The sequence below is a fragment of the Pempheris klunzingeri genome, chromosome 3 (assembly GCF_042242105.1).
Source record: "Pempheris klunzingeri isolate RE-2024b chromosome 3, fPemKlu1.hap1, whole genome shotgun sequence".
NCBI classification, from domain to species: Eukaryota; Metazoa; Chordata; class Actinopteri; order Acropomatiformes; family Pempheridae; genus Pempheris; species Pempheris klunzingeri.
In genome coordinates this window covers 12,655,030-12,668,147 of record NC_092014.1, presented here as the reverse complement: position 1 = coordinate 12,668,147, position 13,118 = coordinate 12,655,030, and the positions used below count along the sequence as shown (strand labels likewise).

Below are 13,118 nucleotides of genomic sequence, written 5' to 3'. Positions count from 1 at the left end.
AGCATTATTTACTGTGGAAATGACCAGGCATTAGTCCCCAAGGAACAATAGGGGTAGCAATGTCCAGTTCCTAAAGTTTAATTACACCAATCCTAAATTAACTGGATTCACAATTTATAGTTTATCATTGCTATGTAAGAAAAGCACCTATAACACATTTGGTTCCAAGGTTCGCATGATTTGCCAACCTAGGGCAAAAGTTATGTCTGCCTCTTAATGAAGTAATTATCCAAAGCCATTGCATCAAAGGCTTGTGCTGATTGCAAGTTTGATTTTGTCTGGTCACAGGGTCCTTAGACCTTCTGCAGTTCATATATTTTGGCAAATGTACTCTTCCAAAAAGTTTGCTAAGACATAAATATTATAATTTGACAGCCTTTTGTAAAACTGACGAAGATAAATGTGCAATGCCACAAACACTCCCAGTGCAAAACGTATGTTTTCATAAAGGCAGTAAAGTGGAAAATGAAATGTTTACAATATATTTTTTTCATCTTAATGTTACCAAAATTCTTCTGTATGAACTGACAGAAGAGGAAATTATCGCAAGACAAGATGGTTTGTAGAAAAATGTCTAGATCTCCTTTTTTATCACTTTTTCTTATATGCTCTATGTTTCATCACTGTTTTATCACCTCACGTCTTTATCACTGTACAGAAAAGTAGCTTCACTAAATAAACTATGTAGTGCTGTCTTCAGTACTGTTTTTCACCACTGAAATTATACTTATAAAACTACTCAAATATCAGCAAGGGCTTAGGTGCAGAGTGCATTATACATGAGGTGTTATTTATTAACACCCTGCTAGGAATAATATTCCAAGATGGAGGAGGACTAATGGCCATCATGATGGAGACTATTTTAATTGTCTGCTCACAGCCAGAGCCGTGATGGCCTTTCACGACTTCACACTTCTCTGTTCTCACCTGAGAGAAAATCACACAAGCATTAATGTAAAAGCACAGGAATCAATGTGACATTTCCACCGGCACATTTAGACTTCGGAAGATACAAATACAGATAAATCAGATCAAAACAAGTCCATCTGATGCTTCTGGGCTCCCTGAAAGCCCAGTTTTTTTCTTAAATTTTTTACAGGACTTAAATGTAGAGAACTAGCATTTTATACAAACAGAAAAAGAGGTGTAAAATTATGTGACGCTAATAAAATCACATCAGTTCATTTTTTTCCATGTTTCAAATTTCTGATTTTTGCATTAACAGAGGACATTTCCATTAGTTGATATTTTTTTCCTTCTTTTGTAAGCGGAGTTTTTCTGGGCCCTGAGCTGCGATGTTTACATTTCAGCTCCAAGCCTCACATGTGTATGTCATGGAATGAGTTATTATTTTTCATTTTTACTAATCTTCTGTATCACCAATTCATATCCTTACTGCTCAATTTTTTTTCATTTCATCTCTCTGTCTTTCTTCTTCTGTCTGTCTTCACCCATCCCCCAATTTAAAGGTTGAGGCATTAAGGGCAGACAACCACTGACCTTTCCCACTGCGTGCATCTATTATCCAACAGGACTAATCACGCTTTTCTTGTGCTTTAGACAGATGTGAGAAGGCAAAGGGATGTGATGTGGAGAAATGTCAAGGTCTTGCCGTGTTCACGTTTTGTCTGAGATTAGATTATGGTGTTATAGATCCTTTGGATCAACTGAGAATCTAGTCCTATAGGGTGTTAATTTTCCTTATCTATGAAAGGCTAAACGGAACTCAGGTAATATAGATTACATTTCAAATATGTTCATTAATTAAAAATTTAGATATAGAGATACCACACCTATGTTGCAGAACAAATTGTCCCATAGAACCTGTTGTTCAAAGTAATGCATTTTCTACTTCCCAATCAGTATAGAAAGGCAGCCCAAATATATCCAAATGTGTATTTTACTTGATCACATTTTGCACTGAAACATAAGACTTTATAGCAAGAAGGCAGTTTTGATACTGCAGCTACTGTATCTCACGTTGTGCTGCAGAGTTTAATGTCTTGAAAATGGGCCTGATTTTGGCTGTGTCATTTTGGTTTCACTGGCCATTGAACTGTAAGTTGGGGAGAAAGCAGCAATTGCTGTCTGCGTCTAGGCACTTTGTCATGGATGTCACACAGTGTAAATTGATGCCAGCGTTTGACAGAAACTATCGAGCACTCAAATCTCGCTCTGCCTTGGTAGTTAGACGCCTGGGGGTCTGCTAACAATATACAATGTGAGACCAGATTGCATGGGTATTTCCTCATAATTTTGGCTGGAAGTAGTGACATCTGTTACACACCTGATTTAGACAACAACTAATGTTGTGCCACCAACAAGTATACCATTCTTTACAGTACAGTGGGTTAAACATTTCAATTCCCCTGAAACAGTTTTTAAATAGCTTCTGTTGCAGAGGGACTGTGGAATGTACAGATAGATTAAAAGAAACAACCCAGAGGTCCATTTTCATAATTATGTTTTTGGTGCCAAGCCCGACTGCTTGGCTAGCACTCTCAGAACGCCCTCCCTCTGAAAGGAAGGATGGGAGAGAGAGAGAGAGAGAGAGAGAGAGAGAAAGAAAGCAACGAGAAATCAATACTTCAGTTGAAACAGCCCTAGCTCCTTTTTGTTTTGGGGGGGGGGTGAACTGTGAGAGAGACAGCCTCGACCCTGTGGCTACAGCACCAGCTTGAGTAAAAGGCAGAAGATTGGAGCTGTTGTAAGATGAGCAAACTACTGTACTACCTACCTGGGTGACAAGACTTTTTGACTGTATGGGTGGTACCAACACCCGCTGTGCGATTGAGTGCTCATAGCAAAATGAAGAGAAATCAGTCTAGCCAATCTCAAGACTGGAGCACAGCAAAGCAGCAAGACATCAAGAACCAACAGGAAGTGTGAATAGTTGCACTCTGCCTGAGGAAAAGTGAGTCAGCCATTTGTTCCCCTTTCCCTTCTATCTCATTCACAGCAATGTGAACAAGATAATCCAATATCCAGGACTCTAAATTGAAGCTGCAAGACGCTCATCTAGAGCATGTGCCGACATACACACAAATACACCCACACACACATATATCCTTGTCCCAAGTCAGTTATGTCCAGCTAACTTTATGGTTTGTTTATATTGCTTTCAATTACCTCCCTGTGTCCCTTGTTGAGCATAATAAAATTTTATATAGTGGACATTATTCTCTAGGTGCACATCCTGTCTTCCTATGGCCTTCTTCATTTAGGCATTCAAATTTCAAAGTGAATAAATCACATTTTGAAGCCTCTGTGTATGTGGTCACTGAAAGATGCCACTGGTCGTTGACATCTAGTACTATAAAGGGGTCAACAAGCAAGTGCAGACTGCTGCAAACAGATTGCTAGCATCTTCTTTTGTATTACATCAGGTGTCTCCCCTCTCCTTTCTGCCCGTCTGTGTGTGTGTGTGTGTGTCTGCAGCCACGTGCACATGTCTGTGCTTATTTGAACTTATCCACCCTTGCTGTTGTCTCATGTATGATTCTAACTCTGCTCTGCAAGCAGTGCTGGTTAACCCCGCAGCAGCCTGCAGCAAATTATCATATTTATCGAGAAGTCAGCAATGGCATTGGCAGAAATAGCCTACCCAGTCCTCAGCTGTGGCTCCAGGGAAACAACCACTGTAAATCACACTCTGTCAGACTTTCGTGCAAGAAGCTATGCATCTTAAATTTCATTTCCAGCTTTAATTTTGTTTTTTTTTCAGGGAGCATTAAGTGTTTTGTTTCAGTTGAAATTACAGCTTTGTAAGCATTGTCAAAATCCCTCCAAAGTTAGAACTAAAGAGAATTTCAAAATGTTTTTGTAAAGATCTTTGCAGCACTTGATCTACACACTTCAGACAACTGTTAATAATGAAACGAAAATAACAAAATACAAATGCAAGGTTTAACTTTGTGTGCATGTCTTAATAAGCACAAACAAGACGACAGAAACTGAACACAGCAGCACTCTCTTGAACATAGTGCTGTCAAAAAGCAAGCTTAATCGTCCACTGAGGAGTAACATTAAACAAATTACAGGGTAGTTAATATGGAAGTCTATTTTCAGTGGAAAAAAAGTTGCGGCATATAACTATAATCGGTGCACTACACAACTTCCTCATTTCATCCCAACTTCCACTGTACCCCTTGTGTACATCTGCACCTCAGTCACACACACATGTACATGTTGCGATTGTAAAGGTTTGGTCAAAGAGGATGAGTACATTTGCTGGAGCTCATCTAGAATCAGCTTTGTTAAGGGATCAATGACTGTATGGAATTGGGTCAGTGAACTTTTGGCCAGTGAACCGTGTTGCTATCAAAGGACCTTTGAGGATATCTTAATGTGATTCTCAAACAACTCAACTGTTTAGCATCACAGAATGGAAACTGTATACTTGCATTAATTAATGTAAATGAAAGCAGTATCTTTCTGGAATGTATTTCATTTTAGTGAGTTATAGTTATACAGGTTTTGATGACATAGTGGCCGCTCTGTGGCTGCTTTATTAGATTCACTTATATGATTTAATGATTTAATCCAAATCATCACTAACTATGTTAATACTGGACTGCATTACTGCATATTGAAATATGTTTCTAATTTTTCACCCCTTGTGTTAAATGTGGTGGGCAAAACATTTGAAACACGTCTCTGGGGTTGATGAATCACGGGTCTGCTGGAGACGGTGTGTGGAAGAGTGTAGGATTGTATCCCAGTCAGCCACATATTAGTGGGCCTGTCACTTAGTAAACAGTGACCTGAGCTCGTTTCCATTCTGAGTTAAGAAGTGTAGAGAGAACTCCTGAGTGCATTAGAGTCACTCGCAATTTAGGTTCATTTTGTCTCTCAGACGAGGGTGGATAGGGGGGTGGAAAAAAAGGTGTGAAGGGAGCAATTAAATAGCAAACTGTAATCAAAATGACTCACAATGCAAACCCCTAATTTAAGATCATGTTTTATTCTCACAATAGAAGAATATAATAGACTGTACTGTTTTTTGGAATATTAAGTATGAAATATTCTACTTGTTTTTTTTTTTTTAAATGGTGTTCCCTGTTTGTCACTTCCTAAGAACACAAACATATGAGCCCATTGTCACTAAATAACAAGTATTCTATTCTATTCTATTCTATTCTATCATAGTGAACTTACTCAGATATGTATTGCCTGTTTTTTTTGTGATTTCACACTTTTTGTGATTAATATGCTGCAAGGTCTGGCATGCCTTTTGATGTTACTGCAAGCCCGGTGGGCATTCTTCCTGAGGCAATACACACTTCACTCCTCAATGGGGATTGATTTTCAAAAGTGGGGTTTATAGTCAGTCAAAGAAGGTCATCAGCCGCTGCTGCTTGATACCCCCTATAGACTTGAACTTTACACAGTGTTGACATCTTTCGTTACTGTTCCTAATGTCATGTACTTTAACCTGTTTCTGTCACCCCCTGTGCATATGTTGTATGTACAGGCGTTGCGGCTCGGAGCTGGCAGCTCATGACTTAAACAAACTGAAGTACTCTTGCGAGGGCAGGCCTGTAATTGTTTCACAGTCTGCATACCGCATTCCCCCGTTACATGTTCGGCGCCATCTATGTTGACAGACTGATTTATGTACTGTGTGTGTGTGTGTGTGTGTGTGTGTGTGTGTGTGTGTGTGTGCGCGCGTAGATGTTCATGTGTGTGCACAAGAGGTAGAGGGGTAGAAAAAGACCAGTTACAGATTCTGGTGGTTTTGTTTTGTGCGTTTGAAAAAGATAAAACACAACCCTTTAGCCCATGTCAATAAAGCCCTCACCAACGCATCCCTGAAACGAATAGATATCCAGTAGAGAGACTTTTAATAGATTAAACTGCTTCCATCTTATATCACATAACTTAAAATGTCATCCCCACTGACTGCTTCTTCCACTGCTATTCTTCTCAAGTTCACCACCTGATTTTTCCTCAGGCAAAGTTGTTATGCCCAGCACCTTGGCTGACACCAGCTCTATTAGTTGTTCTGGAGAGTTAGTAACTGAAAGGGAGATTTGTGTGGTGTAGCTGCTCGAAAATGGCTGCAGAAGTGGAATGGTTTAGGGGAGCACTGACCGTCCTAAGTAAAGTAAGGAGAGTCTTCTTCTGGCTCGGCTGTCCTGCTCTTTGGCACAGCCACTCAAGTGTTTACTCCATCCAGAACGATCAAATATTTAAAAAAAAATAAGAAAGGTGGAGGGGAGGGGTTATTTGTCAGAACTTTTTGGCAGGGAATAGTGCAGACATACAACAAAGACTAAAGAGATAAACTGATTATGTGCATTGCATGCAGACAGGGCTAAATAGCAATAAAGATAGACAGTTAAGATGTTATTTAATGTATTATCATATTCAGTGCTTCCTGGCGATAGATTTGAGGTTCTCAGTAACAACCCCCTGCCTAAAAAATGACACTATCAGATCCATTTTCAGTTACTCAGCTCCATTTAGGTGATTTAGATCGCATACATGAGAATGCCCATCTCCCCAACTGCAGTGGAAACCTTCATCAAATTAGAATTGAAGTGATTATCCAGGGCAGAGCAAAAGGATAAAATCGATAGTTCTTTGTTCGAGGCTAAAATGAAGAATGGGCATTCAGCAGGGATCTCTCTCTATTGCTCCCTCTCTCTCTCTCTCTCTCTCTCTCTCTCACACACACACACACACAAACACACACACACACATTCTTAAATTGCATATTCTGTTCCAACATCCTTGACCATATCAGCATTAGGTTTGCATAGTGTAGTCTCAAACCTTCTGTCTTGGTTTTTCCTCCTCTCTTTGGAAAAAAAAAACAAAACCTCAAAGGAGAGGCACTTCCTCAGATAATTGCAATTAGTAGTTTTGGCTGGATGTTGCAGCGTTGGCCCTGGCCCAGCTCTCTGTGTTGGGTAAGAGGGAGTGGGTCTGTTGGGCATGTTTCCAGCCTACAGAAAGCCCTCTGCCCCTTTGCCTCACATGGGCTTACTGAAGCAGTCAGAGGGCTTCTGGGCCTGAGCAAAACATGAGAAAAGAAACTATGTAAGCAAATAAAGACAGAGAAAGAAGAGACTTACTTTCTACTGGTCAGGTACCTCAATAACGCAGTAATTAGAAAAAGAATTAAATGGAAAAAGTGCTTCACTTCTTGAAAGCTTTTTACTTCATGCAGAGCAAGCACATCAAATGATGAACTGATGAATTTTCCTTAAAATTGTGCTTCATATGTTTTTCAAATCTAAGCAGCCACTCACGTTTACGTGGAATACACTCTCAATCACCCTCTGCTTCTCTCTCACACACACAGTGCTGCACATAAAGGACTGCAATCCATCAATGTGCTCATTGCTGTCATGAGTAAAGAGACAGAGCTCTAAGCAAGAGTCTTCTAACGCAAATTTGATTTTCCTCAATTTGCCTCAAACAGTGACATGTGAGCACTAGAAGTGCTAATACAGACTGGCACCTTTTGCTGCCAACAGGCATGTGTCTGTATAGCTCTGTTTCAAAGCACAAGCTCATGCTGAAATTTGATTTACTCAAGGATGGTATTGGATTATACAGAGTTTGAAGTTATGAAAATTAACTGTGAAGTACAGTGATACAGTGGAGAAATATGATGACTTCATGTAGGAATAAACCAGATCCTGTGTGTTTCTGTCAGAAAGAAATTGTAAGAGATGTGGTTGTGGTGAAATATTTTCTAGCACCTCTAATGTGTCCTGCCTTTTTCAAATTATTTAAACAGTCCCCATTAACGAAATAGTCGGTCTGATAAACTGCATACAGATACCAAATCACAAAATCTTGTAATGCCATCACTCAAATTTAATTAGTTTAAAAAAAAATGTGAACAGATACATTTTCGAAGATATTAGTGTTATTACTCTAGCATGCGATTCATATTCAGTTCAAGCTATGTGTGTCCAATAAATGAGTCGGTTTGGAATACATATTATCAAGACATCGTACCTTGATAGAAAGACAGGCATAAATCATAATAAGGGTTGTTTCACACATAAAAACCATCTGGCACCTTAATTATACAATAAAGCACCTCTTTGCACCACCAAGCCCCATAATGATTTAGGCATGCTAGTCATACATCACAGGCATGTTGGAAATGTCAACCTAATGAGTGAGGCTTTCTGTATACATATTGTGTAAACCTAGTCATTTTGGATCTGAATTAATCCAATTATCTTAGCGCCATATTCCAACCTGTGCTTTGTCATTCACCTACATCACTAACACATTAATTACCTTGGTAGTAATGTTTAGGTCTGTAGCATCAGGCGTCCATGCATCGCTCCCATGCATTATCTGTTTGACTGACATAACATCTATGTCATCCATAACTTATTTGCAAATGTATTTCTACCAGCTGTCCAGCACAGAAATGCAACTGCCACATGTGTCATCAGATCTGATACTGGCTATCCACTGCAATTGAGTGTGGGAGTGTTTAAGAAAAATGGGGCAACAAATTGAGCAGACTCCAAACCTTGGTACATTGTTTACCCCAACAATGATTTTCAGAGACAAATGTTAAAATCCTTTTTCCAGCACAGATAACAATACAAAACACATGCCATTCCCATTATACAGTATACTGTATTTATATATAATGGGAATGTACTGTATTTACTGGACATAACCTACTCCACACATTACAGGATAGGTTAATAATATGTCATGCCTATCTTGAAACAATACTCACATGCTCATACGGGCAGAGTTATTGTTCCTTCTCTCTATGTTGGCTGATAAGAGATCTCATTCGAATGTGATTCTAATTCAAGTAATGGGGACAAAATCCACAGTTCTCATGTGGAAATGCTTTTAGCAGAAGCTAAAATGAGACTGTGGCTATCAGAATTATAGAAAATCAAATGCGTATCTACCAAAGGTGCAGTCTTTTTAGTACAAAATTCCATCTTTGTGATTTCTTGGTGTTTCCTACAGAGAGAGGATAGCAACAAAAAGTGGAAATTTTAAGCCAAAAGGCTGACTCGAAAAAATAAACCTATCCTTTCATGACAGGGAGTCTACCAGTGTGGGAATGAGAAAAAATGTTGTGTTCATGACCTTCAGGTAAAAAGCATTTTGCTTCAGGTTATAAGCATGGTGTCCTTTTTTTCTTGCTTTATTCAGGTGGCTAACCTGGCATGCTCTATCTCCAATAATGAAGAGGGTGTGAAGTTGGTTCGAATGGCTGCTACCCAAATTGACAGCCTATGTCCACAGGTAAGTATGTCAATAACACTTTTACCTGATAATAAAGAACTATTTATACAAGCACTAGTTAAAATGTTTTGGCAATTACAAACTCTTTGAAATTAATCTCAAAGGAGTATCTTTAGAGAGTTTTAGAAATTGGAATAGCTGGAAAGAAGAGAAGAGAAAAAAATACTGATTGCAGAATGGGAGATGGGAGAGCTTTGTACAATGTGTAGGTGGACCTGGTAGTACTGTTTTGCAAGATGCAAGTAAAGGAGAAGGCTAAAATCAATCCATTGTTTCCAAGGTTAACAGTAGGCTATTCACATGGGACATAGCATAGTAATGGAGGAAAAAAAATGGAGATGGGAGGCTGAATTTAAGATTCAGAATCTAATGTGGAGGCCCACTATGCACACCTGCTGAGACCCACTTACTTAGAAAACTTGGGGAGAAACCGTCTCCTGATACCTCTTGGCAATGCTCGACACAGACATAATAGACCCAGACTTTGTGCCTGGGAAAAGGGAACAAAGAGGGGGTGGAACAAAGAAATATTTCCATCTGTTCTGGGTAGAGTTAACCATGGTCCCTTATCTTCACACATGCAAACAGAAACACACACACACACAAATGCAAATACACAACCTCAGCAACTGCCATGTCCCGATCGTAGTCTCTTTTCTAACATCAGATTAATTTAACTAAAACCATATCTAAAGTAAGAAGTGATTAAGAAAAGAGAGGAAAGATAAACATGCCAACCATTATAGTAAAGTTGCTGTCATATTAATACTGCTTGTTTATTGTCGGCTGATAAACAGACAGCAGGATATTACTAATCTAAAAAAGTAGAATATAGAGACATAATTTGCCATTTTTACTTTCAGCATTCTAAAATCCTGTGATGGTATTGTTCTATTTTGTTTCGAAGCCATATGATTTATCTTACACAGATCTGTCTCTTGATGTAAAGACACATGGTTGGTTTTCGGAAAAGATAACCTTGCTCTCACCAAGCTGTAAAAATTAGTACATCTTTTAATACATCCATGGCTTTCGAAAAATGCATATTTGTGTGGTTTGATTGTTGTGATGCAACATAGGTCACTGACAATGTGTTTAAACGATGAGTCCAATGAAAAGACCAAAGCCAACAATGAGTAGTCATATCCACTTTTCAGTAAAGTCCTCCTATTTCAGTAACGTTTGCAAAAACTACAGTGCCCAGCTGCTTTCTGAAATCATTTAGCTGTTATTTTAAAATAAACTATACAATTATGACATATTACTCATGCTCTCACCTGCAGAAAACCTCTGCTTGTCCAAGCAATATTCTAGCGCGAGGAGAAAACCATGCCTCAAGCACGCACAGAATCTGAAGGACCATGTGACTGTTATCCCAGAGTGCACCACGATTATCACTGCTGTCCTGCTCACAAAACTTTCACTTGCTAGTACCTGTTTTTTTTTTCTTTTTGGCAGTAAGTGGGCGGACTTTTGTGTTTGTGGATTTTGGCAGTGATCTCGTCATAAGCTTGAGGCTCAGAGCCACAGACGGGGTAGGGAAGTCACAGAGTAAACTAATACAAAATTAAAGCAGCTTTTGGTCTTTTCATGGGATATATTGACAGTAGGACACATACAGAATAATGCCAGCCTTATCCTTTAATATTTATTGTTCTTATTTTTACGCCTTATGTAACAATGATGGTCCTTCTCCCATGCCAGGTGATCAATGCTGCTCTCACTCTGGCTGCCCGCCCCCAAAGCAAGGTAGCTCAGGACAACATGGATGTTTTCAAAGATCAGTGGGAGAAGCAGGTTCGCATCCTGACAGAGGCTGTGGATGACATCACCTCTGTGGATGACTTCCTGTCAGTGTCAGGTATGAAGCAATACAAGACAAATTCTTCACTGATTGGCTAAGTGAACAAAATCATCCACATGTTCTTAATTTCCACTGACTCAAAGTCTTTATTCAAAGGCTTTATTTAGTGACTGGTAGCCTCAAATATCAAGTTGAAGGGGTTTCTTTGTTTCTCTGCTTGATCTAAAAAAAATCAAATCACAACTTAGATAATAGCTAATAAGAAAATACAAAATAAGAAAATTAAACAATAGAGCAAATCAGAGAAAACACACAGCCAGAAGACAAAACAATCAGAAACCAAAATGCCTGTGTTGCTTAAATTGTGGTTGGTTTGATTTTGCCTGTTTGCATTTTGTTTTATATATTTTGTGTATTTACATATTTTGGATGTGATTATGTGATCTATTTAACATTCATCACATTTGTGATAAGTGTAATTTTGATGCATTTCTACATTTATCGACATTTATGGAAGAAAAAGTAAAAAAAAAGAAAAAGAAAAAATCATTCATATTCAGGGAGAAAAGTAAATTCCATGAATTCTCCGCAAAAGAGAAAGCCTTGGATCCCTCCAATTCCATTCACTGTCTTTCTTTTTTGGCCCTCTCAAGAGAACCACATCCTTGAGGATGTCAACAAATGCGTAATTGCTCTGCAAGAGGGAGATGTGGACACTCTTGACCGAACTGCTGGAGCTATCCGAGGCCGAGCTGCTCGTGTGGTCCACATCATTAACGCTGAGATGGAAAACTACGAACCTGGGGTCTACACTGAGCGTGTGCTGGAGTCCATCAAGCTCCTGTCTGAGACTGGTAAGTGCACTATACGTAAAGCTGCTGTGGCACAAGAACACAGTTTAATGTATTATAGTGCATTGTGAAGATTAATACAGTCTACTTCAACCTGGTGGTGTGCAGGCATCAAGCATTTTGCAGTCTTCTGGCAAATTAAACTACTTCCATGATGAGTAGTGCAACATACACACACAGAGATACCAGCTCTTAAATTGGTTTCCCAGTCTGGTCAGTGACGTAAAGGCTCATCTTAATTGCCTTGATGCCCAGTATCCCACAGTTTGCATCAGTGCCTTGGCTCTTACGCGTAACCTGGACATCACCTGTTCACTCCTCTGCCACATTTGCATCTCGTCCATAATATTTTTTTCTCCGTTACTGTGCATCTCTGACACTGTTTCTTAAGTTTTACTGAGCACTTTTAATAGTGTATGCGATTTAAGAATGCAGTAGGAGTAAAAAGTGAACTTTTAAAATGGTGTTTAATACATACTTATGTTAGTTTATCATATCATGGATAGGGCCTCTGAACATGTAGTTTTTGGAGTTGTCTTGCCTTTCAAGTATAAGGCGTTGCAGGCCACAAGTGGGCAGTACACGCTAAGTGAATGTGCCATTATTAGGTGGAAGGAAGGCAATTTATGCTTCATTATCTTTTCAAAATATTAAGTTGTAAGCCACATTAAAGGTTCCCCGTGGAGCTGTAGACCCCTCATCGCTCTCGCTCGATTTTCTATGAGTGGGTCCCTGTTTTGTTTTTCTTGTGCATGCACACAAGGACGCACATGTATGCCTGTGTACACAGGTGAACCAATACACCTGCCAATGGTATCACGCTATTCCATTGATTTAATTTACAGGAGGTGGTAAAATGGCAATTGATGAATATAAAGTACTTTAAGAATCAGCTTTGTAAATGTTTTATGATGAGAGAAAATGCACTCAACACACTGGTTAAACCTGAAAGACACACAACATGCATTTCAGTGAGTAACACTGAATGTAAAAGTAACTGCCCTAACTACAGGACAGCTCCACAGGGCCAGTTTGAGCAGACAGGTTATGAAATCATAAAATCAAATCACTTATTGTAATAATTGTGTCGATTATAGCCCCCAAGCTATATCTTGGATCTTCTTTGGCATACAGGCAACAGTTCATTATGTACAGGAATGTACCGAAACTAGTAACATCAGCAGCCAGGTTGAATTAGATTGAGTCAAGTGTAG

The 13,118-nt window shown here is 39.1% G+C and overlaps 1 protein-coding gene across 1 annotated transcript in view; it reads left to right on the top strand.

Moving 5' to 3' along the window:
* ctnna2 (catenin (cadherin-associated protein), alpha 2) overlaps positions 1–13,118 on the top strand; it is a 291,501-nt gene that overhangs the window by 247,791 nt on the left and 30,592 nt on the right. The window contains exons 10-12 of the mRNA XM_070856349.1: positions 9,157–9,249; positions 10,954–11,110; positions 11,707–11,907. Of these exons, the coding sequence (XP_070712450.1) occupies positions 9,157–9,249; positions 10,954–11,110; positions 11,707–11,907 (451 nt within the window). The remainder of the gene's footprint in view (positions 1–9,156; positions 9,250–10,953; positions 11,111–11,706; positions 11,908–13,118) is intronic.